General features: G+C 39.3%; 1 protein-coding gene across 1 annotated transcript in view; it reads right to left on the bottom strand.

Moving 5' to 3' along the window:
• Positions 1-27,526, bottom strand: part of b4galnt4a (beta-1,4-N-acetyl-galactosaminyl transferase 4a) — a 407,281-nt gene that overhangs the window by 176,456 nt on the left and 203,299 nt on the right. Inside the window, exon 3 of the mRNA XM_056452299.1 lies at positions 7,154-7,255. Within this exon, the coding sequence (XP_056308274.1) occupies positions 7,154-7,255 (102 nt within the window). The remainder of the gene's footprint in view (positions 1-7,153; positions 7,256-27,526) is intronic.

Below are 27,526 nucleotides of genomic sequence, written 5' to 3'. Positions count from 1 at the left end.
AGTCCTCCAAGCTCATGAGAGACGCACGTTAAATCATGACTTTATATTCTATACTGTACATTATTTATGTTAACTGACAAGACTTTTGTCTAAGCAAAGTCAGACCTTACTGTCCTAATTTAAAAATCAAAGCATGATCATATTTTATTTTGGTAAAATAAGCGTAATCTAGAGGCCTTTGCTTTTCATATAAGCTACTTCTGATACGAAATAATCAACTAAAAGTCTTATTAATTAATCAACTTATTAATTGTTTTTCCTAAAACCTGAATAGGCGACAAGACTTTTGTCAGGTTGTGTATTTTGGATGAGCCAAATTGCGCCAACCAACCATTTAACACAATGGCTTAGCCTACTATAACATGATTTAACTATTAGCAAAAAAGATAATGCAAAGATAATTAAGCAAAGATAATGGCTAGCTAGCTTGGCATGTTAACAAATTAACTGAACATTTGTGTGGGGCTTCTGTTTAAGCTCTTGGAATAATGAAAAATGTGGTCACATTAGCAAGCAAAAATAGTCAACTACCAGGGGCGTAGCAACCGGGGGGAATGGGGGGGATTTGTCCCCCTCCCTTTTTGAGACAGACCATTTAGAAACAGGTGATTAATAATTATATGAACGTATGACTGACACAGGGTAGATTCTGCTCTTTTTTTGACTTTGTGGCTGTTCATCAAGATGACGACAAGGTTTGTTTGAGCTCGGGTCGACCATGGCCTGTTATTATATGTATATATTATCATGGTGTAATGTCTTGGCTGTATATTTAAAAATGCTGCTTCCTTTGTTTTCATTCTCCTGGCTTGTTGCACGAGCGAGTGATGGATTTCTGTAAACTAATAGTGTTCAGTTGTGCATCTTGCTCTGCCTTTTGGTATCCTTTTGTTGTGCTAGGTACCCTTAGCAAAGGGTACCCAAAAATGGTGCGGTACGCTTTGCTTTTAGGTACTTTTGACAGTGGAACAGGCTAAAAAAAATTTCCGTACCATACAGTACCACTCAGTGGAAACGGGTCATTAATGAAAATGCAGAAATACTCAAGTACACAAGGTGGCGCTGTGCAACTTTACATTTCTGATGCTTGTTAGCAGAAAAGAGACAGTGGCTGTGTCCGAAACTGCCTACTACTCAGTAGGTACTGCATTTGAATTTAAACGTACTACTTGGCCGTTAGAAATGTTATACAGTATGAATGTAAGAAGAATGAATGGAATTCGGACGTACTACATCTGCCATCTTGTCATGGACACGTGACCTACCTGCGTCAGTTGCGTTGCTTCACTCCCATTCATGAATTCTCTCGCGGGGCATCATGGGATAGTGCAGCGTGCATGGGATCAGAATCTCACCGGAAGTAGTAAGTAATTCGGGTACTTCTCGCATACTGATTTTTGAATTCTATGAATTCAGACATACTACTCGGCTCTTATATGGATTTTAGCATACTGTATAGTATGGAAGTATGCAGTTTCGGACGCAGCCAAAGTTTACATACTTGTTGAAACCATTCACATGTTATTTTTTAACTGTCGCACAAATAAATCAACATCAAATAAATCCTACAGCTCTTTGAGTTCAGAAACCAATGAAACAAGCAGTTTCACATTCATCTTGCCTTGATGCATCTTCTTTATTAGGAATATTTGCTCGTCTAGACTATTTCGAGCGCCACAGAGTCGTGTTTTACAAATACAGCACTAGGGGGCGATTTCGGATACAGCCTTGTTTTTGAAACATATAGCACCCTAAGTATTTGCAAAAATATACACAGCACCCTCTAGTGGATTTGTCATCTAAAACATGCAACATAATGTACCTGCCACAATGTATATTTTACGTTTCGCAAAAATGTTGGCTGAAGCACGTATTTTCAATGAGCCTAGGTGGGATTTAATACAGATATCCCAGCAGTTCTGGTCTTCGTGACTGTACTGTAATAACCCGATGGGGAAGTTGCTGATGCTCACAATTTCCTCAACTCCCTAATGACACATAATGGCTTTGAATAACTGCTGCCAGCACTGTCATTTAGTGGCAACTACGAGCTCCTCAAAGAAGGAAACGGATAGCATCCACAGAGAACTGAAGCTCTTAGCGCGAAGGCGACAAAAGTAGAAATGAATCCAAGCAGAGAGATAGGCCAGAGGTCAGTCTTTCTTATGGAACTGACATATCATGCGGCCTACCATCGTTACAGTTAATCTATAAAGTACTATAAAATCCAAGAAGCCATTTACGGTCTGTAGTCCTGCTAATAGCGTGAGGGCCCATTACTGTCAATCCTCCATCAAATCATTCTCTTTAGCCACAGACCTACACATGAAGGGTTCAAGGTCTGCCATTTAAACCAACAATCTCACAGAACCACAAGCCACACAATACCTATGGTACACATATGCTAAAATTAATTGCCCTAATTAAGAACAATTCCTGCCTACACTTGTTTTGCTCAGCCATGAGCATCCAGCTAAACTCGAGGGCTGTTATTTGGCTGGTTATCACCTGTGCTTTCTCCTATAAATAACATGGCCTATGAGACCTGTCAGCGACCAGCCATCCATTCTCCCAGAAGCAACTGTGGCTGATGCTTAACACAGGAAGGGGGGGGGGGGGGGGTTAAGGGAACAGGCTGATCATAGAACAGCTATTGCATACATTTGTGTTTTTAAGCAGTTCCCGAAGTACAACATAAGTACTAAAATTAAACAGAATAGCATAAGCATAAAAGCTACTATATATATATATATATATATATATATATATATATATATATATATATATATATATATATATATATATATATATATATATATATATATATATATATATATATATATATATATATACATATATATTTATATTTATATATGAATACATCTGAAATTTTCTTCTAATAAGCATTTTTATCAGGCTCCTGTGTGAAGCTTCATCATTTTCACTTCTATGGTGAAATAGATCAACATAAACAAAGAAGGCAGAAAATAATGCTCATTTTCTATGGAAATTTCAGATGGCACTTGACATTGAATTCTTCATATATATAAGTTGAAGTTGAAATTATTAGCCCTCTTGTTTATTTTTTCCCCAATTTTTGCTTAATGGAGAGAAGATTTTTGACAGTATTACGTTCAAGGTATTAGTATTCAGTTTAAAGTGACATTTAAAGGCTTAACTAGGTTAGTTAGGTTAACTAGGCAGGTTAGGGTAATTAGGCAAGTTATTGTATAATGATGGTTTGTTCTGTAGACTATCAAAAAAAAAAAAAATAGGTTAAAGGGGCTAATAATTTAGACCTTAAAATATTTTTTTTTTATTTAAAACTGCCTTTATTCTTGCCGAAATAAAACAAATAAGGCTTTCTCCAGAAGAAAAAATATTATCAGACATACTGTGAAGATTTCCTTGCTCTGTTAAACATAATTTGGGAAATATTTAAAAAAGAAAAAATTCAAAGGGGGGCTAATAATTCTGACTTCAACGCAATTATATTTTTGGTTAATTTAATTTTGAAAAGTTGCTGTGTAATATTTTTTCACCTCTCATAAGTTTAGAAATCCCAATCTTAACTTTAATATACTGCCAAGTCAAGACCACCTAGTCAAGCACAGTATTTTCTCCTGCACATCATATACTATTAAAAAATCATGCCTTTTCATCAGTCGCTTGGTTTAACTGTTATATTAAGTAAATGTACAATGCATTCTTGCTTTTTATGTGAGCCCTTTATTCTTTTATGGGGTAGTTTTTGTTTTGTTTGCTTTTTTTGACATATGGCTTAACTGTATATAACCAAAATGGTGCATCCCTATAAAAAACAAGGAGCAAATAAATACAGAAACCAACACTTTCTAGACGAGTCCTGACTCCAGACAGTGCTCAAAACCTTTTTGTCTCTTCCTTTCAGTGGGATTTTGCTCTGGCCATTGTGAAGGTCAGTCGAATTCTTCCACCATACATCATTTCTGTATTCACCTCGCTTTGTGCACAGACATATTGCCATGCTAGAATTGCCACAATGGCTTGAATTCATCTGAAGCAACTGAAGCGAAAAATACAGATACTGTACTACACTTCAGCAACAGAGAAATAGCCAAGTAACTATTATAGGTATCTTTATTTACTGCACCCATAAATGTATAGTGCTCAACATACAGTGGGGGAAAATAAATATTCAACACATCATGCATTTTTTCTGGGAATAATATTTCTAAAGGAGCTGCTGACATGGAATTGAACCAGAATTTGGTAAAAACGCAAGCAATACAAACATAAAAATATAACAAAACAAAAAAATCTGAAACAATTGTTATGTGTCTCAGCTGTGACTTTGTTCACAGACTTCAACAGAGTGTAAAAATCTTAATGGTTCTGTGGGTCTCGTCTATAAAATCTGATCTTTATTTTGTATCCTCTATTCAAGTCAGGTGATTGGCTGGGCCATTCTACAGCTTGATTTTCTTTCTCTAAAAGCATTTGAGAGCTGTGTTTTGGATTATTGTCTTGCTGAAATGTCCACCCTGGTTTCATTTTCATCATCATGTTTATGTAGATGTTAGACTAAAGCAGCTAATGTTAATTTACAATGACAAAGGACAGATGGTTACTAAATAACTACTGGGAGATTTTAGCTGCTGTCTGGGCTTTCACCACCTTTCTACACCTCCCTTTCTTCATGTGTTCAATACTTTTTTCCTGTGTCATTTCATTTTATTTAACATATTTTAACTTGTAAACTAATTAATATTGTTTTTGTTGTTGTTGTTTTTGCATTTATGGATTCTTTAGTTGTTACCAACAACTGGTGAACATTTCAAGTCAACAGCACCTTTAAAAATACAATATGTTTTATGTGACGTGATACTTATTTCCCCCAATGTACAGGAGTACACCCTATTTTGAAAATGATTATTTTTATCCATTCCTCAGTGAATATAGGTAATATATTTTGGTGCATTTGAATCAGTGTTTCTGCAGGCTTCACCAAGTTAAATTTTAAGACATTTTAATACCATTATGAATTAAATTTTAGACTCATACAGAACTAAACGCTAAGGAGTTTTTTATTTGCCATATCAAAAAAAATATTAGAATGTAATACATTTAATGATACAATAACAAATTAATAATGAAAAAAATATATATTTTAGATATTTCATAGCAAAAGTTTTTAAATAGAAAAATAAAAGATAAAACAAAAAGCAAAAGACAAGTAAAACAAGCAAGCTCTAGTTGTAAACACACACTTTTTTTTTAACATAACCTTTCTTTAAAAATAAAAATTGACAAATGTTTTAAAAGTTTTCAAAACTACATGAAACTAAATGTATGCACAACAGCCTGTCCAGGTCAGTGTCCTCAGCAGTAAATACACTGAGAATGTTATTGTAAGGTAAATAACCATTAAACCATTGTGGTAAATAGAGTTTACAAATGCAAGTTTTGTTGAGATAAATTGCTGGTGATGGTATGGGTGTTGGCCAGATTGGGTCTCTATACATGAACAAGGGAAAATTAAGACCTGTATAAAAAAGATTTAAGACCTACAACACAATATTTCAGTAAATTCATGACATTTTAAGGCCTAAAATTCTGTTTTTTAAATTTAAGTGATTTTAACAATTTTTAAGACCCCGCGGATACCCTGATAAATAAAGCTGATTTATTAAACGGATACATTTATTAAAATAGAATTTTAGTTACCAAACATTTTTAGAAATAGAAAGATGATATATTTAAATTCATACAAAATATTAAGGGGGAAAAAAGCTACAAAACGTCAATTAAGTTTAATCTTTTTTTTTTTTTTTTTTCTCTTAGTTTATTCAATATTTTGCTCTAACATATCAATGTGAGTGTACTTATTTTGGACCGTTATCATAAGTTATTTTGTTAGATAAGATCCAGACTTGACAAAAGTACTGACTAATCTAATATACAGTTATCTACGCGTTCCAGACTTTAGGCTGTTTTTGACGGCAAAGGATTTGAAACTAAGTATTAAAAAGAGAACGTTTTAATTTATGATTATTATTCTGTCCAATTACTTTTGGTCCCTTAACAAGTGGGAGGCACATATGCAAACTGTTGTATTTGAATTTAAATACCCTCAAAGTAAAGCTGAGAGTCTGCAGTTAAAGCACATCTTGCTCGTTTTGTTTCAAATGCATTGATTTGGTGTATAGAGCCAAAAATGTTAGAATTGCGTTGATGTCCAAATATTTATGGATCTAACTGTATATGCACAAATTAAATATTGTAAAGCTTCCTATAAAAAATATCAACTTAAATGAGATATTTGTAAGGGTTCTGTTCATTTATGCTGAGCACTGTAAATAGTTAACTAGCTAGTGAGTCTGAGACACATATATTAATCAGGCCTCAAGGAGCAGATGGGATCACATCCCTATTCTCCATAAAAACAAACCACTGCTACAGACTTTTCCCACCTCTGCACTATTATTTTAAAACGCTCCATCCATTTCACCTGCCCCCTTTTAGATGGATTCATGGGGATTTATATAGAGGCTCTGACTCATTATTTTGCATGTTGTAGTTTGGTTTAGCAGCCTCATGGATTGAAATGCCCACCATTCTGAGCACTCAGTTAAATCCTGTGCTTTTTTTAAATAAGCAGCTTAGCAGAAAACCTTTTTACTTTATCTAACAGGAATAATTATGACAATAATGTCACTTTAATGGAGTAGGATAAACCATCCAATTTATTACATCATCTCACAATTGTTTGGTCTGGTACATTTGGGGTTAAAAACAAGCAGATATATGATTTTCTGAAATCACAACTTTTTTTTAAATACAAGTAGGCTGAGCAACAGTGCAATTCTTCTTTTTTTACTAAAAGTGTTCAACTCAGACTTTGAATACTAATAAGTAGTTTAACTCGAGACCCGAAGACGTGGGCTTAATCTTTTGGCGGATATTACAAAATCTGACAGTAATGCAGTTTGTTCATTACAGAAAATTGCATGTTACGGAAAAATGTTCCAGGCCAATGTGCACTTATTAAGTGGTTCAGGCTAGAAGTTTGAGAACTTCTCATTAAGAACTTCCAGAGCTGATCAGAAACAAAGGAGAGTGATAATGAGTCATTGTCGACGTAAAATGACAAAAATAAAACTGATCCTCATACCTCTGGTTTCCATGGCAACTTTTTGTACTTCTGTGCAAGCAACTTGCGAATTTCAGCTTGATCTTTGTTGTGAGTAGTGCTGGCGTTGGGCTCATCTTCCTGCTAAAATGAAAGAGAGAGAGAGAGAGAGAGAGAGAAAGAGAGAGAGACATCCATGTTATCATTCTGCCTTTTCATAAATATTATGTCATTTATATATTAATAAAACTATTAAAACTATTAAAATAAAACTGTGTTTTTTTTCCAATATATTTATTTATTTATTTAAACATTTAATCATATATTTATTTATTCAGTTAATCATTTGCTTATTTATTTATTTATTTATTTGTTTATTTGTTTGTTTATTTATGCATTTATCTATTTATTTAATCATTTAAACATTTATTTATTTAATCATTTACATATTTGATTTTTGTTTGTTTGTTTATTTATTTGTTTAAACATTTATTCAGGCATTAATTTATTCAATGATTTAATGATTTATTTATTAATTAATTTAATCATTTATATATTTATTTATTTTTGTTTGTTTATTTGTTTAAACATTTAATTATTTATTTATTTGTTTGTTTGTTTGATTGATTATTTATTTAAACATTTATTCAGTTATTTATTTATTTAATGATTTAATAATTTATTTATTTATTTAATCATTTATTTATTTGTTTGTTTGTTTGTTTGTTTATGTATTTAAAAGTTTAATCAGTTCTGTGTGTGTTTATTTATTTATTGATTTGTTTATTTAAACATTTAATCAATTATTTATTAATTTATTTAATCTTTTATATATCTATTTATTTGTTTATTTATTTATTTAAACATTTAATCATTTATTTATTCATTTGTTTATTTATTTATTTGTTTATTTAAATATTTAATCATTTATTTATTTATTTATTTATTTATTTATTTATTTATTTATTTATTTATTTAAAATAACACATTAATATTGAGTTAAGGCAAATTAATTTTATTAACGTGCGATTAATGCAGTGCATTTTCTGTTGTCTTGTTGGGGTCTTGCCTGTATTTGGAACAAAAAAATCTACGCAGCACCAATTGGAAATACATCATATACATAACAATGTCTGATGGTTTGGTCAACAAGAAAAAAAAGGTTACCTGAATTTGTCAATGTGAATTAAGTTATTACCGCCGTACGTTGAGTTTAATAAGGGGGGGTGGGGTACGGTGGGTTAAACTCATTTTGTTTAATTTCAAATTCAAATTTTATTTGTGCTCATACACAGTACGAAATGCATAATCAGAGCATACTCAGAACTACGCAATATATGACCAGGGTGTGTGCAAATGTGCAGGAATGGGCATAAAAATCTTCAAGCTAAAAATGACACAGAGAATTAACATGTTTTGCATTTACACAAGTATTTATTTGTAACGTTAATGTTATAATAAAATAAAGAAATGCTACTACTCCTGAAATAATTGTTGCTTTATTTCATTATAAAACATTAATGTACTTGAGTGAATGTAAAATAGATGTTACTTCTCTGGGTTATTCAACACAATCTCATGGCAACGTAACTTTTCAATTTAGTTGCTAATTCTTATGAATTCATATGATCTTGTTCGTGCAATTTAGTACAATTTGCTTGTCCCCCAATAATGGTTGGGTTTAGGGGTGGGGTTAGGTGCCACGCCTCCTTTTTAAAATAGTAAATTTTTGTACGAATTAACTTTATGAATTCATACGAACTAGCCACGAAACTGATAAAACATTAAATAGTTACGTTTCATCAGGAATCAGTCTGGGTTATTTTAACATGAAGCCTTTAATTGGGTTAAGAAATTCACATTAGGCTACTCCAACAAAATCAAAAACAACAATGTCAATTTTCAAAATCATCATAGCAGAACTATGAACCAACAAAACAATTTGAGCTGGGTTGCAAATCAAACATGCATAATGGGAAATGTATAGTTTACAGTCACTATATTATAAAGCAACATGGATTTTTTTTGTAAGCTGGGTTACAACAAAAACAAAGCACTGTGCCACTTGCTCTGGATTATGGCTGCACAATTTGGAGAAAAAAATCTAATTGCGATTTATCCAATCAAAATTGTGTTGTGCGATTTAGAATGCAATTTACTATAATTTCATAAAAGAGCTTCAGGTTTTATGTGGTTGTTTTAATAGCACCAAAGGAAGACCAAGCATAATCACAAAGTACGCTACACTATGCTTCTGTGTATTCAAAACCATTTTTTTCCAATAAAGTATGATAGTGTCATGACAAATTAAGAAAATAACTACAACATTTTTAAATTCAGTTAAATGAATTTGTCACGATCACCAGCAATCCAGCCTATGCAGACCGCTGGTAAACACACAGTATCGCATAGAACTACAAATCCGCCATTATTTGGATCAAGATCCAGTCATGCACTGCACACACACACACACACACACACACACACATACATAGCTGAGTCTTGTTGTACAGTATTGTGAACATTATGATGCATTTTCCTTGCCTTGTCTTGCTGTATTTTTGGCCCCTGCCTTGTTTGTTTGTTTGTTTTACGTTGTCTGCTGCATGCTTTTTTACCATCTGCCTGTTTATTGACCACAACTCTGGATTCCCTGTATACATTTGTTTGCCTCTGTGTTGACTGTTGCTTGCCTGACTATTCTGCTAAATAAACCTGCGTTTGGATCCGCACCCCTGGTGTCATCGTCACTTCACATTAATCGTGGAGGGGTGCCTTTCCAAAAAACATCATTAGCCAACTAAGGTCGCAAGTTCCGTCGTTAGAAACATAGTTCGTTGATTTGGCATTTTCCCAATCCAACAATCCAGGGAACATTCGCTAACTGCGTCACAATTTTGTACGCTTGCAACTACACCTCTAGAGCTGTAGTTAGCAACATAGTTCCTGACTATGTTCTGTTCCCAGTTATGCCCAATTCCTTTAGAACATTCTAACATTAAAACTTGGAATAATTTTTTTAAAAAAGCATTAAAGTCATCACTCTTAGGTGTAATTTGCTTTCAAAGCATTTTTACAGTTCAGTTTCAGCGATCTTCATGTTTACAATTGCGCTCCCTTCGCAGTGCACTTCGAAAACATGATGTCATTTTGAACACAGCTGTTTCTCATGATGAAAAGCTATATGTGACCTATTATTTAAAAGCGGAATTTACGTTATGTCTGCAAAGCTTGGGAAAACAAAAAACATAGCATACGTTAATGCTTTTAATTTATAGTGGGTTATTTATTAAGTATCTATTCTGTATATGACATGGACCTGTTGGTTAGCACATTTCTGCATTGGTTTGAGCGTGTCAAATTGTAAAAGTAGACTTTAAAAAATAAATAAATGAATAAACAATATCCTACTTAATGATAATAATAATAATATCAATAATAATAATAATAATAATAATAATAATAATAATAATAATAATAATCATCATCATCATCATCAATATTATTAATACTATTATCAAACAAGATTTTTTCATTTCCTAAAAAATAATAAATATAACTTTCATTTCTTAATAAATCGCCTAATTATTTGTTTATTTATATGATTTATATATGATATGAATACATGTTAGCTTTTATAAGTGATTTTATGTTTAAGAATAGAATATGTAATGTTCTCAATAATAAACATAGGCACTGTGCCATTTACATATATTTCAGTTAATATAGAAAACAAGTGCATTTTTTTTTCAAACGATGTATCATAATATGATAGTTCAGCCACGAGTTACGTCGTTGTTTGGGAAACGCACCTCAGGCCTACTTTGGATTACTCCTGGGATGTTTTCGTTCTAGTTGAAATCATGAAAGATGTCATTGAAGTGATTTTTGGATGTTCGCGCCAAATGCCCTTCACATTCCGTGTCATTCGCGTCACCAAGTTTGCATTGACTTTATGTCATTTACTTGGTCAAATACGCATTTGGTGTGTATAGTATGGCCTGGTGGGTCACATACAATTATATTGTGGGACTTTTTTTTCCATATGACGCAGTTCCTAGAGAAACGAAATATAAAATGAGAAAACATTTTTCTACTGGGAGCTGATTGGATGTAGTAAAGTAGGCATTTCATTCAGAAAGATCTGGGAAAGTTCTAGAGCTTTTTTATAACCTAACACACACCTCCTCCTCCTATTTTGTTGTCAAAATTGACAGTCGGAGAGGCGTGGTTAAATATGTTAACCTCGTCCAATACCTCGGACAGATTTTGGGCTCTATTTTAACGATCTAGATGCAAAGTCTAATGGGCAGGGCGCAAAAGCATTCAGGGGTGTCCGAATCCAATCGACGCTCTATGCCATGGTGCATGGTCTAACAGGGTTGAGCTTATTCTCTTAATGAGTTATAGGCGTGTTTTGAGAATAAACCAATCAGAGTCTCATCTTCTGCTCTCTTTAAGTGTCAATTGCGTCCCGCCATGGTGCATTTGCTATTTACATGGCGGACTTTGTGAGTGGAAAAACTGAATGCTTCACTAGCAAGAAAACAGTTAAACAGACCATCTGCAGTGCGAGGATAAAGAATGAGCCTCCTCCAATCGATCTTTACTTTCACTTTCACTTTCTCTCTTTCGTGGATAAGGAAGCGGTGTTGGATCCACTCCACTGAAGACATGCATAAGCCTACATAATTAATTTAATTTGTTAAGTGCAAAGATTTGTTTTAAAACTATTGATAAATTCACTTTTAATTTCCAGCAAACGAATAAATAAGCAATAATAACGAAGTGTGGTCATAAAACTGAGTTATATCCAAAGACACTTCCTATGCCCCATATGTTCCAAAACCTGACAGTTGGAAAATTCTAAACAAATATAAATATGCATGTAATAAATAATACTGCTAATAATAATAACATTATACAAAAGCAAGTTGTCATGAATAAACTGAAAAAAACAGAGGTGAAGAAGGCATGAAGGCAGTGGTTTTTATATTTATGTAAAAAATAATCATCATTTTTGTTACATTTTAATCCTTTAATTCTTTTTCATTTGTAAAGATATTTCTGTATTGCTCTATATCATGCGTGTTTTAAGCAGTGTTTAAGCAAGGCCCACAACTGACACGCTCTGCGCTGGACTTTGGACCTGCTTTCAGCTAGTCTATTGAACAGTCCAATTTAGTTCCTCAAAATAGCAACGCCAACAATGCGCCTTAACACACCTCTTTTCTAGACCAAAACATCCATGAGTCTACAAAGTGGCGCAAATGGATTTGCTATTTAGACAACATGGTGGAAAACTGAAAAATTAGGATAACATTGGTCTGAAAATAGCAACACATCGTGGAAACACATCTTGTGCCTTATTGCGCCGGGTGTATGATAGGGCCCTTTAAATCAAAACAAACAGGAAGAACTAGCAATGTGAGCTAACAAAATAATATGGTTAGTTTAGATTTCATTTGTACTTCAAATGGAGAAATGAGGTCAAGTCAAATTCTCATGAAATGGATTCTCATGAAAATCACAATATATTTTCTTAATACAAAATCTAACTTAAAAAATAACAAAACAAAATATTGTTCTTTAATTCCTGGGTTGACAAGTGACCGGTGCTCTTTCCATCTCTAAATTTCCCTGTCTAGACTTTTTACTGTCTCTGAAGTCACTGCCAGTAACGCTGATCTTTAAGAAACAACATTTCCATTAAAAAGGAAATCTGCTGCACATTTGGTGCTGTCATGTTCACTGGCTTAAGACACGCGCCAGCTTTCCTTTGGTTCGCTCCAGTCAGACAGGGTGCCATCAGCAAGGAAACAGACGGCTCTTCTCTCCAGCTCTCAGTTCATTTCTCTTCATATTAATCTCCTTCTTTAGTCATGTGTCGCACGTCAATGTTCACTGCTAATTGAAAATTGCGCTGAAGCATCACAAAACCCGATTAGGAGTGGCTTAAAGTCAATACTGTCGAAGAGAAGTCACAGTAATAAAGGCCTTTATATATTGCGTTAGTAATTATATGTCTCATTTGACAGCAAGAACGACTGGCTTTATTCACAAACACAGACAAGCATATTACACTTTAATAGTTACTTCAAAACAGTAATTAATTACTAATTGCACTGTTAAAATAACCCTAACCCTAGCATATTACACTTTACTAGGTCACAAGTAGTGTGGGGTAAGTTACTTTAAAAAGTTCTAAGTGCTTTGTCTGAATGGTAACCTAATTACTCAAGTAATTTAATTAGTTGAATCAATGCTACTTAAAATTCATATGAATTTCAATGCATGGACAATAGAAATTTAACTCTTTTAATAAAAAAAAAATTGAGTAATGCAGGACTTTTAAATTGTAATTTTTTTCAAATAAGTTTATGCCTCGTTAACCAATCAGGAGCTTTCTCTTTTAAGGGCGTGATTATGACGTAGTGCTTGTTGTTGATGTTCCGAGGAGAAATCCTCTTGCCGATACCGGACAACAGTTCATTAAACTGGGCTCGCCACGTCCGCTAGTTCGCTTGATCGGGCACGGGGAATGTAAATTTATCAATGTGTTTGCAGAGGTTCACTTTAGGGTGTGCGCGACATGATTTTTTTTGAGACTTGAGCGAACAGTTCGCACAGCGCCACGTGTGATTTGAGCTGAATATGAATCACTTTGAAGAGATTTTGACTGAAACAGGTACGACTGTACAGACATCTTTATAATCCGTCCATACATGATCATAGGGACAATCAGATGACCAAAAATTCTTGGCTAGAAATTGTAACAGTAGTGGGAAAGGAAGAAAGTTTTTGTAAAAGTTTAGAAAACCTTGAGGAATAAGTTTGTTAAAAACAAAAAGAGAGGCCTTGGCAAAAGGGGAGTCCCCGGTGGTTTTAATATTACAGAATATGTTTTTCCACCATTCACAGGTTTTACACTTATGTATTTATTACAATTTTGAACTTAAAACAATTTAATAGTTATAAAGCTAAAATGAAGTAACAAATTATTTCTTTGATTACTGGAAAAGAATATTTGAACCTATCGCATTATAATTTCCTGATGCCCTGTTTTTCTGGACTTTATTGGTGATAATGGTCAGGAATGCATTGCCTTTTTAGCATATCAGTAGAGGACAAAATAGTGTATACCAGACAGTAATGTGTGAATTGTTGAGTGGGTTAAACAAAAAAAAGTCAGTATTTTTTAGTAAATATTTGCCATAATAAAAAAATATATACTTGTAGAGTAACCCATGTTCTGCTGTTATTAATATGCTAATAAACTTTAAATGACAATGTTAGCCATTTAGCAACGAAGCTAGGGTCACCGTGCAGACAGATGCCCTGCCCATGACGCGAATCCGCGTCTACTTTGAAGTGAATTTGGCGCGAATAAAACAAGTAAACTTAAAATGTTTACACGTCTATTTACACGCGAATAGCACGATTTATACGCATGTTCTGCGTCTGGTGTGACCACAGCATTACACTTGTTTTGTGCATTTACGTGAAGGGGTAGGGGTGTCCCAATTCTCTTTAGCTTGAAGGCGTATGGCTAAGGTGAAGAGCTATTTAGCCCTTGAAACTGAGATTTTCCAGGACCACACTATAAAAATAAAGGGGTATGAAAATTTTGCTGCCCACGAGAGTCAGGAGATGCACAACCTACTATTTTTTGGCATTATTAAGAATTTTTACATCAAACGAGCAAATGTTCTAATATATTCATAATGGTGTTCATGTTTTACGGTAAAAAAAAACACCAACTATTATTATAAAACTAAATTTCACTATCTGTAATAAATAATAATAACTCCTGTAAAGTTGTCCCACAATATACTTTTACATCTGTCACTCGATGACACTCGAATGCCCTGTCGGAAAATTCTAATGGCTGGGAATGACCTTTTCACAGTGTCTGGTATAATGTTAATGTTGTTTTCGTGTGTTTATATAGATGAATATGGTTCCAGTGTAAATACACAGTACAGTTACAAGCGTATTGCCACATTATATCAATATGATAACATGATATCGTTGCCTTTGGTGATTTATGCAACTGGAATGACTAAAATAATGCAACTAGAATGACTAAAATAATGCAATTGGAGTGACTACAGCAGTTGCCATCATTGATCTCACATGAATTAGGAGCTGGCGATGACATATGATGACGTGTGCAGGTGTTGTAGTGCTGTACCATTTCTTAGGGGTCAATTTTGAAGCCTTTCCCATTCACACTCTTTTTCAAGGGCCAAGGGGAATGGCTAGGGCAAGGGGTAGGAGTACAAAAAAAGAATTAGGATTGGGCCTAAAGATTTACAAAATGTACAAATGAGATTGTACTAAATAAAAAAAGGATTGCCTTTTTAACAATGGAATTGTAATCATTCTGCATTCTACAGTCAAATATCAAAAATCAACATGGAAAAAAAATGGAATGTAAATCTCCAAGGTTAATACGTGACAGATTTTCAGGTGAGATCAGTGCACACTGCTCTCAATAAAACAACAGCATTTATCAAACTAAACCTTCTGGCTAATACCTCAAACTCAAGTGCTGATCCATAAGCCGCTTGCTTCTGAAAAACAGCAGCCTCATCTATTATTACTATCACTGCAGAGCTGATCTGAAGTCAGACCTCATCTCAAGACAAAGGGACAAAACATGCAAGTTCTGACATGGAACCTAGACCTCAGGATGGGTTTTCGTGTATACGAGCCCAGAATATAAATGAGGTTAATTAATTTCCCTTGTTCAGGGGGTAAACAGGCTCGCTCTCAGAGCAGGAGTCTGGGGCACATTTTTCACGTCCGGTTATCCACCAGAACGGCAAAACACAGCCCCTTCCACAAATCAAATTTTAATTTTCTCTGCCCTGTAATGTGGAGGATAATGACCCGAGCGATCACTTTCATCACTCATCTTCATCTCTGCTCTGATGAACTACAAACACTAGCTAGAATAAAAAAGGGAAAGGTGTTGAGATGATATGTGCAAGGTTAATGCATTCAACTGACAAACAAGAGTCTAACCTCATGCTGCTACGTGTTTACAAAAACTCGCTTATGAAATTTGCAGCATGATTTGTGTTTATGCAAGCAACTGAGCAACAGGCATACATTAAAGCAAACCATGAAAGCATTCACACATAAAGAAAAATCAAACAATCTAAAAGTCAACAACAAATATTAATGATTTGAGGTGTGTTACTCAGAATAAAAAAGTTTTTTTTTTTTTTGTTAAAACTCACTTATTTAAAATGAGTTGAAACAACACAATTCTTGAGTTTTTTAGACGACTTAATTGTTTTATGTTCAATCAACTTAAATTTGTAAACGTTAACTTAATTTGTTTATGCTGACCCCACACAAATTGATTGTGTGGAACCCAGAACTTTTTACAGCGCAAACAACAACGTAACTTGCGACTGAAGTACCATAGTACAATACATCATCCATTAAATAAACGGTATGGTGACAGTGGTGTAAAGTAACTAATCACAAATACTCAAATTACTGTTATTGAGTAGTTTTTCTCAGAAATTGTAATTTAGTAAGTACAGTCGTTTTAAAAATCTGTACTTTTACTTTCCTTTGAGTAAATTTTTAATGCAGTATTGGTACATTTACTTCACTACATTCCTTCGATCTGCAGTCACTCCTTAATTTTTCTTTCTATGGGCATTTGAAAAATCAGTCCTGTGATTCCTGTTCAATCAAATCACACATAGATGGTAAATCGCCTCATAATGAACTACGTCAAGACATTTATAAATTGAGGTGATTTATAATTGCAGCAAACTGTTTGGAAGCATTAAAAGTGTCCAAGAAGATGAAGAGAAGAGAAGAAGAAGAAGAGACTGTTTACATGCATGTCACTGATGAGAAATTGACAAATGTTTACTGTATGATGACTGAAATGGCCTTAAACACTCAGCAGGCACAAGAAATCAATATGACCTCAGATTGACGTTGTACCCCAACGTTGTGAGGACGTTGCATTTTGTTTGTATAAGAAAATCAGGTTGACATCAGTACCCAACGTCAGGCCGACATCAATGTTCAACGTCCAATCTAAAATCAACCAAATATCAACGTCTAATAAACAGCTTGAATTTTGTGTGGACATTACCACTATGACTTCTATCAGACGTTGGATTTTGGTTGCCACACATGACAAAATAATGTCAGTATTTGATGTCAATATGATGTTGGTTTAAGATGTTGGCTTGACGTTGGAATTTGGTCACTTTCTAACAACCTAAAAATCGACCAAATATTAACATCTTTTGACATCGTTATTGGACATCAAAATAACGCTGTCCTTAGACACTGGCAAGACATTGAATTTTGGCCGCCTGACGTCACAACCTAAATCTAACCTAATATTAACGTCTTATGATGTTGTGTGCCTGCTGTGCAATAACTAAATGCAATACAGAATCTTACGTTTACACACATCCAAAATTACATGTAAATGCATCAGCTTTTTACAGCGTAATACTCACTACTCTTGAGTACTTTTGAAAGGGTTACTTTTTACTCATGCTTTGAGCAATATTTACAACAAATACTTTAACTCTACTTGCACTACATTTTTAGGCAAGTAATGGTACTTTTACTTATAATTTTTCCGTACTGTCAGAGATCCATAGTCTGAACGCTATGGTTACTAAAGTAACCCTTTGTTCCCCGAGGGGGGGAACGGAAATGCTATGTGGAAACTTCCACTATGGGGATTTCGTCAGAAACCAAACATCTAAAAGAGTAAAAAAACGGGCCAATGAAATGCCAATGAGTTGGCAGCGTCAGCGTGCACAGCTGGCATCAATGACAATCAGTCATGCTATAAAGACGCAGCCAGTGCCATGCTCGACATCCTTTTCTAGCTGAAGAGACTTTCACGCTCAACAGCTAAGGGACAATCATTGTAGCGAAGGAACATAGCATTTCCGTTCCCCCCCTCGGGGAACGAAGGGTTACTTTAGTAACCGTAGCGTTCCCCTTCGGATGGGGAACTCCAATGCTATGTGGAAACTTCCACTATGGGGAAATTTATGGAAAACGTCACAACGAAAGAACCTTACTGCGTCCCTGGCGAAGGGTGTGCCACGCAGTAGAGCAAGCGCACCTACAACGCCCCGAGACACAGTCTTCCAACATGTCCCCTGGCCCTCACTTACCTGTTCAGAAACAGTTATATTTTTCGGTGAGTCGCAATAACCCAGTAAAATAGGTTTTGATACGACAGTACGTTGGGAAAGCGTTCAGTCCCGATAGGGAGGACGCTGCAGAGCTCACCTGTTACCCAAAGGGGAGACCTGGTGACAACCTATGGACTAGCCCAGAGATGGGGAGTCCTTGCATAAGGATGGTTAGCGGGGAGGGAAGACACGAGCCTGCCCTAGAAGGGGGGATTATACCGTGGCTGAGTGAACGTATGGGATCGCCAGCGGGGATCACGCATAGCAGGCACCTATAACCAGAACGCGGGCTGACCAGCGGGCATGCCGACAACGTAACGGGCCAACACCTGACTCCTCCGCTGAGTCAGGTGCTGGGGGCCTCGGAGCAACTCTGCAGGGTTCGCCAAAGAAATGGGGAACTAAACTGACAAAGCTAAAAAAAAGCGCATGTATCTCCGGGTTAGGGAGAGTGGCGCAGCAAGCGTGTTTCGACACCTCAACCGAATCGTTTCCTCAATCCACTCGCAGATTGTAACCTTGCAAATGTATTGGGTGTCACCCAACCCGTAGCTCTACAAATGTCTGTCAGAGAGGCGCCGCGTGCTAACGCCCAGGAGGATGCGATGCTCCGTAGTGGAGTGCGCTCTCACCCCCGGGGGACACGGCTCACCCTGGCTCAAAAGCGAGGGAGATGGCATCCACTATCCAGTGGGCCAACCTCCGTTTAGATACGGCACTTCCCATCTGCCGACCGCTGTAATGGACAAAGAGCTGGTCAGAGGATCTAAGGCTCTGAGTGTGGTCCACATATATTCGCAAAGCGCGAACAGGACACAACAATGAAAGGGCTGGGTCTGCCTCCTCCGCGGGCAGCGCTTGCAGGCTCACTACCTGATCCTTAAACGGCGTGGTAGGAACCTTGGGCACATAGCCGGGCCGGGGTCTCAGGACAACGTGAGAGTAGGCCGGCCCGAATTCTAGGCACGAGTCACTGACCGAAAATGCCTCCAGGTACCCAACCCTCTTAACCGATGCCAACGCGACCAGCAGAGCTGTCTTCAAGGACAGAAATCTCAAGGATACTGAGTCGAGTGGTTCGAAGGGATCCCCACGTAGGCTCGTAGCACTACCGTGAGATCTCAAAAGGGCATGAGAGGGGGGCGGGGTGAAAACATCCGCCTCGCACCTCTGAGGAACCGGATGATGAGGTTATGCCTCCCCACGGTGCCGCCATCCACGCATCATGATGAGCGGAGATGGTGGCCACGTAAACCCTCAGTGTGGAGCGCGACAGCCTTCGCTCCACCTGTCCTGAAGGAAAGAAAGCACAATACTGATCTGGCAAGATCGGGGGTCTTCTCGGCGAGAAGCGCACCACTCAGTGAATAGACTCCACCCCAGGGCGTAGGCATGCCTCGTAGAGGGTGCACTAACCTGAGTGATGGTATTAACCACCGCCAACGGTAGGTTACCTAAGTCTTCCTCGTCGCGTCTTATGGACCACACGTGGAGGTTCCACAGAACTAAGCGAGGGTGCCAGATGGTGCCATGTCCCTGGGAGAGTAGGTCCTCTCTCAAAGGGACTCGCCAGGGGGGGCGTCGCGAGGAGGGAGAGTTCTGATATCCAGGTCCGTTTGGGCCAGGGGGCGCAACTAGCAAGACCTGCCCCTCGTCCTCCCTGACCTTGCACAGAAACTGCGCGAGTAGGCTCACTGGGGGAAGTGCATACTTACGCATGCCCCGAGACTCTGGGTGGAGTCGCCATTCTCCCGGGAAAGGAGCTGCCGTGAGAGCCCGTTGGCCACACGGTTGAGCCCATCCGGGGTGTGAATAGCAAGCAGCGACTTCAGCCGCGTATGACTCCAGAGGAGCAGACGGCGAGCGAGCTGAGACATGCAGTGGGAGCGTATACCCCCCATCCGGTTGGAATACGCTACCGCAGCCGTGCTGTCCATCCTGACCAGCACGTGTTGCCCCCTCAACACCGGTAAAAAGCAGCGCAGAGTGAGAAACACTGCCAACAGCTCTAGGCAGTTGATATGCCAATGCAGCTGGGTTCCCCTCTACAGGTCCCCAGCAGCATGCCCGCTACACACGGCCCCCCCACCCCATACTGGAGGCATCTGCCGAAACGGCATCTGCCGAAACTAGACGCCTGACCTAGGGGCACACTGGCCCATAGGAAGGAGGGGTCCTTTCCAGGGGGTGAGGGTGCGGCGACACAGCGCAGTGACAGTCACTCGGTGTGTACCCGCGTGCCATGCGCGTCTGGGGACCCGATCGTGAAGCCAATGCTGTAGTGGTCTCATATGGAGCAATCCGAGCGGCGTGGCCGCGGCTGCGGATGCCATATGCCACAGGAGCCTCTGAAATAAATTCAGGGGGACCACTTTTTTCCTGTCGAACTCTCTTAGACAGTTCAGCATTACCTCGGCGCGCTCTCGTGAGAGGCGCGCCTCCATAGTGATCGAGTCCAGCTCCAACCCGAGAAAGGAGATGCTCTGCATGGGGGCGAGCTTGCTCTTTTCTCAGTTGACCTGAAACCCCAACGGGCGGAGGTGCCGAAGTACCTTGTCTCTGTGCATAATCAATTGCTCCCGAGAGTGGGCTAAAAATCAGCCAGTCATCTAGATAATTGAGTGTGCGGATGCCGGCGAGCCGAAGGGGCGTGAGGGCACCCTCCGCGAGCTTGGTGAAAACTCGCGGAGACAGAGAGAGCCCGAAGGGGAGGACCTTGTATTGCCATGCTCGACCTTCGAAAGCAAACCGCAGAAACTGCCGGTGGCGTGGAAGTGTGGAGATATGAAAATACGCGTCCTTCAGATCTATTGCTGCAAACCAATCCTGAGGACGAACGCATCGCGTGATGCGCATCTGCGCAAGCATTCCGAAGCGCAGCCTGTGAAGGCAGCGGTTCAAAATGTGCAGATATAGGATTGGCCATAGCCCACCGCTCTTTTTGGGCACGATGAAGTACGGGCTGTAAAACCCGCACTCCATCTCGGCTAGAGGGCCGGCTCGATTGCATCCTTCGCCAGGAGGACAGCAATCTCCTCTCGCAAGACAGGGGCGGACGCAGGACTGACCCTGGTGAAATACACTCCTGTGAACCTGGGAGGCCGTTTTGCGAACTGAATCGCATAGCCGAGTCTGGTCGTATGGATGAGCCATTGCGATGAGCTGGCCTGCGCTAACCAGGCAGGCAGAGCCTCCGCAAATGGTCCCACCCGCACGATCGCTGACGTGCCAGCGGCGGGGCAACGTGGAGTGAGTGGGCTCGGGGAGCACTGGGGTCCCACAGGAGAGCAGGTGAGGAGATGTTCTCGTCTCGCACTCAAACTCCAGAAGAGGGGCTGGGAGTGGAGAGAAAGGAGACCGTTCTCTCGCGCTCCGTGAGCCATTGGCGAAATGCACCGATCCTGCGAGCTGGAAGGCATAGCGTCCCAGACTGGCAGTGTTCGGGCTGTCACATCCGGAGGAGGGGAAAATGCTCTTTCACTGAGGGTTTGATGGCGTTTTTTTTTTTTTTTTTTTACGCCGTTAAATAAAGTGCCCCGCCCTCCAATGGGGAAAGATCAAATTCCCTCCTCCCCAGATGGCCCGCCTCAGGGACGCTTCGCGGTCCGTTTTACCGAACTTAGCGGCGCCCTGGGCGGGGGACGTGTGTTGCCTGCGCGATGCTCGGTGCAGCCGCATGGCCGGAGTCGCAGGCGGGTGCGGCGAAGCAAAGCTGCAGGCGGGCATCCTCGGCGAAAAAGCAGTGGATGTGGATGGCTCGGCGGGGGGGAGCAGTCATACAATCCCGCCGATAGAGACCTCGCCCATCGCCTCCGACTGCTCTATCACCGGCGTGAATTCCTGGGCGAATTCACCGCCAGTGTCGCCGAACAGGCCAGCCTGGGATATGGGTGAGTTAAGAAAGCGAACTTTGTCAATGTCACGCACATCACCAGGTTTAGCCTGAGGTGGCATTCCTGGATCACAGATGTGATCATCGTCCTTCCCAGGGCACACACAGCCAACTTTTTTTTTTGTTTTTTTGTAAGAGCATAGTCGGTTGCGGTGAAGAGCGAATGCTCTGTCCTGGGTCGGAACCATCCTCGCGCAGCCGGGCCAGCGCCTGCGCTTGGTAGCGCTGGTAGGTGGCCATAGCGTGCATGGTGAGGGGGGAGGCGCACGCAGCACAATGCGTGAGCCTACTGTGCCCATCCAGGAAGAAGGGGATGGGGAGGCTTTGAAGGTCTCGCCTTCATCCTCCGCATCACACCCCTCTAATCGGTCCGGACGCAGGGCTGGGGGATAAACCATCTCCAGAGCCACGGCCGAAGCAGCCTGGGGAAGCACAGCCGCAAAGCCTGCTTCTGGATTCGACGCCGCGCTCATAGTCCCGGAGGGAGCGAGTGGGTTCGAATCCTCATCAGACCTTGACAGCCCAACCTCCAAGGATGGTGAGGATGGAAGCGCACGCAGATCGGGCAGAAAAAAGTGCCCTCAGGACTGCATGAGTTTACTGTGCACTTCCGGGAAGAAGGGGACGGTAGGCTTTGAAGGTCTTGCCTCCTTATATCCTCCACATCACACCCATCTAGTCGGTCCGGCCGCGGGGCTGGGGGATAAACCATCACCAGACCCACGGCCGAAGCAGCCCGAGAAAGCACGGCCATCATGTCTGCTTTTTAGATGCCAACGCCGCGCTCTCCACCCCGGAGGGAGGGAGCGAGCGGGCTCGCATCCTCATCAGACAATGACAGCCCATCCTCCGATGCAGCGATGGACATCTGACCCCCGGTGTCATCAGGTGAGAGCGACCATCCAAGGACGGAGCGCTTCTCTTCACCTGAAGCTTGGATGGAGCGCGTGGAGGAGCGAGAGGTCCGCGGCCCGGGGGCGGCGGATTTACTCCCACTGAGACCCTCAGATCTGCCAGAGTGACAACCGCAGTGCGGGGGACAACTGGGGTGGGTGGCTCTTTTGCAAGAGCGAGCCGCGATCTTAACTGCGCAACAGACATGTCATCAGTGATGGCATGCACTGCCCGCGAGCACAGCATTAACATGCTGGACCCCCAGACATGAAACGCTGTGCTCGTGCCCATCATCCGGGGATAGGAAACCACCACATCCAGAAACGCACGGTCGGAGTGACGTCTTGAAAAAGACGCGCTGCACGACCGTGTTGCTCTTTTAGGAAAGCTTTTATCCTATATACAAACCGCTCTTGGAGAACCTGACCCAAAGGACGCCAGGCAAGGGAGAAATACCCAGCTCGACCATCTGCCACTGCGTATACGCGCTCTGGACCGGGAGAAGCTGCTTCTCGATCTCTCTCTGTAGACACAGGTGGAGATACTAAAGGCGCTGAAAGCGAAAGGAAAGGATGTCGAGCATGGCACTGGCTGCGTCTTTATAGCATGACTGATTGTCATTGACGCCAGCTGTGCACGCTGACGCTGCCAACTCATTGGCATTTCATTGGCCCGTTTTTATACTCTTTCAGATGATTGGTTTCTGACAAAATCCCCATAGTGGAAGTTTCCACATAGCATTGGAGTTCCCCATCCGAAGGGGAACCACGGTATTTAAAACACAAAACTTCCATAATGAAGGCAGTGGAGTATATACTACATAACTATATATAATATCCACAACAAAATGTGATTGCCTTTGCTACGGTTTTAGCTAGAAAGTTAATATTGCTCAAATGGAAGGAAAAATTTCCTCCAACCTTTAAGCAATGGCTTATGGAACGTTTACACCACCTGACCTTAGAAAAAATGCGATACACTGTAAGAGGTTGTAATGATATGTTTTTTTTTTTTCTCACTTGGCAACCTGTTTTAGATCACATAATGAAGACGGACCCTTCAGTTATTTTAGAAGAATAGAACTTTCAGAGTAAAATGTATTAATTAATATTACTATTTATTTGTTTTTTATTTTTATATTATTCATATATTTTTACATGGCCATACAATGACATTAAAAAATCATTTAGTTGTTGCTATACACTTACATTTGGTTACAGAAATGACATTTTACTGAAGTCAGTTTTTTAAAATCCGAATTACTTTCATTACGTGAAGTTTCTCAAACTAATTTCAAGAGGAGCACATGATATGATTGACTGCAGCTGGCCACTCATCTACATGCATTTATTAGCCAATCAGATCGATCCAACTCACTATAAGTAGCCTAACTAGAACAACTCCCTTATCTTCATTTTTTCTAAAGAAACTCCCCATCCACTCCTTCTCCTCCTTTCCTCCTTTACCACAAGGAGCTCTCGAGAACCACCTGATCTCATACTCCCCTCACATGCTCTATGGACCAGGCAGGAGCCCTGGGCTCAACTATCTCCAAGCCCAGGGTTCTCTCCCGAGACAGCATGCCAAACCTGCTAACAGTTGTCAAACAATATCTAAGTGTGAACTCTTGAATTAAATTTTTGACATTGTTGGACAAAACATTATTATTATTATTATTTGACATTATTATTTGACAAACACTGCTAATGTTATGTTATGTTTTCCTGTTCTTCTAAAATATAATAATAATTGATTGAAAGGTGCCATGTTTTTATAATTACATGTATAAACATGTCCACAGAACAAAATGTTTTTGAAACAGAGCATGTTTGTAATAAAGACAGTAAAATCGCTATGTAATTCTTAGCCGCTATAAACACCATGGCTGCATGATGTCAGTAAACACGCATACCTGTATATGTATATGTGTGTGTGTGTGTGTGTGTGTGTGTGTGTGTGTGTGTGTGTGTGTGTGTGTGCTGCAAACATCATTTTTATGTGACATTTTTGTGAGGCTTGAATAAACTGCACCACAAATACATGAAATAAAATTACTTGGTATTTTTGACTAATGAGCTGTGTTTCAGCTTCATCCGAGTCTCTATCACTGACTGCTGTTCATCTGATGTAATGCAGGAGAAGCAGACACTCACAAGGGAACGGTGGGCGGGGAGAAGCAGCTCATTTGCATTTAAAGCCACAGGCTACAAAAACAGCTACAAAAAAGGCTACAATAAATGATCTGATGGGTATTTTGAGCTGAAACTTTACAGACACATGTGGAGACACCAAAGGCTCCAAATATTACATCTTGTAAAAAGGGTAAAATAGGTACCCTTTAAATAAATAAAAAAATAACCCTTTTCTTCACGAGCCATGGCAGTGTTCAAAATGGCATAAATGCATAAGTGCAGGGACTACAAAAGTCAATCAGTAAACTAGACTATGTAAAGTAACTTTAAAAGCAAACATTTAAGCAAGACATATTTAATATGTTAAAATCATACAAAGTGCGTAGATCAGAGGTTTGCAACCTGTGGAGCATGACCCACCAGGGGGGACACCAGCACCTATTAAGGGGGGCATGAGAATTTGAGGCGTGCACTCAAGTAAATTATGATGACGATTTTTATGCGCTCACTAGAGTGAATCTAATTAATATTAGCTCCACATTTAACTATCAGGAACCTGTAGAGTTAATGCGTTCGAGTACAACATATACAAATAAAATGGACCAGGTGCTTTTTAAAAATAATGACAGTGAATGAAAGTCAAACCGGTGAGCCGTCTGACAAATAATTGCCCTTATGAATCAAATGAGCAGGGTACCTTTCTGAGTCTTTCACTTACTTTGAAGACACTACTAACTACGCTTACATGGACATCAGTAATCTAGTTATTTGCCTTAATAGACTATAATATAATTAAGTTGTTTATGTAAAGTGCTGTTCGAATGTTGCGTCAACAAGGCTATCCACGTTTCCTGCAGTTTTTCATGTAATTTTAGAACTGCAGTTCGGCAGTTACATTTCATTCATGCACCCTTGACAAACTGGGGTATTGGATGCAAATAAAGAGTAAGGACTGGTAGAAGAGTGTTGTTTTGATGAAATTTAATAACGCATGCCAACTGGAGAGAAAAAAACATCTGCATTTCGCGATGTGTGTGTGCAGTCCTTTACTGACAGCCACGTGTGTGGACCTTGTTGGAAAATATGGTAAAAAGTCCTCCATGATGGTAATAGTTTGATTGCGATGTTTACTTCAATAGTCCCACTGATATTTGCTTACTCCATGTCTCAAATCCATTTCTGTTCAGGTCAGTTATGACTTTAGTCGGATTAAGGAAATCAAAAATCATTGTTTACATGGTGACTCTTAATCATAGTCTTAATTGTATTAAAATCGGCATCCCAAAGCACATGGATTATAATTTTGGTTCATGGGAGAGGGGTTGGTCATGTCTCCTTAAAAGTTGGAAACCCCTGGCATAGATAAAGTGTTTGAAAGAAACACTGCATTGGGGGATGGGGAGTTGGGTGTAACTCAAAATAGTTACACACACTGTAAAAAATGCAGGGTTTCACACAATTCATTCAGATAACTTAACAAATTTGTGGATTGAACATAAAACAATTGAGTTGTCTCAACAAAAATCTCAAGAATTGTGTTGTTTCAGCTCATTTTATATAAGTAGTTTGAGCAAGCAGCAAAATCATTTGAGTGCAGACAGGAAGTATACTTCTAATACCAGGTCAACCGTGTACTTCCAATCACACAAGTTGTGATGGATTCGGAAAACCACAAATTGATGAACTATACTTGTAACGACTGAACTTGCGATTTTGGGTGGTTTTGACTTCATGTGCCAACCAAATACTGCAGAGAACTTCTTTTCCGCACTATTTAATCCATAATATACTGTTCTGTATTCATGACACAGCAACTTGATCTCAAGTTCATTGGTTTTCTAATCAGGACAGTGACCAGTTAAGGGAGTCTAGCAGATGTGTCAATATACTAGATGTTACAACAAAACACTCAGTAGAACTCATCTAAATGGGATGACTGTTAAGTGCTTAACCAACGATGGTAATAGTGGAATACCAGACTCATGCTTGCGTGAACACAATTATCACAATGTATTGAAAGCCATATTGCTCAAATTCAATTGCCAGCCTGTGGTGGAATGTTTTATCAAACTGCTTAAAATTGTGATAGATCTAACAAACAATCTGACGAGCTTGTGAAATGATAGATTTACAAGTTGTCAGAGCGAGTTGTCAAAATTCTGTAAGGAAACAAGACATTCAGTGCAATAAATGCAGGAGGACAATTGTGAAATGCACAATACTGATGAATAGATGAATATGGATAGATGTGTGCAGTGAAGGATGAATAAATGAATAGATGAACTGAAGAAAGGAC

This window comes from Danio aesculapii, chromosome 25, assembly GCF_903798145.1.
Source record: "Danio aesculapii chromosome 25, fDanAes4.1, whole genome shotgun sequence".
NCBI classification, from domain to species: Eukaryota; Metazoa; Chordata; class Actinopteri; order Cypriniformes; family Danionidae; genus Danio; species Danio aesculapii.
This window is presented reverse-complemented; position numbering and strand designations above follow the sequence as displayed.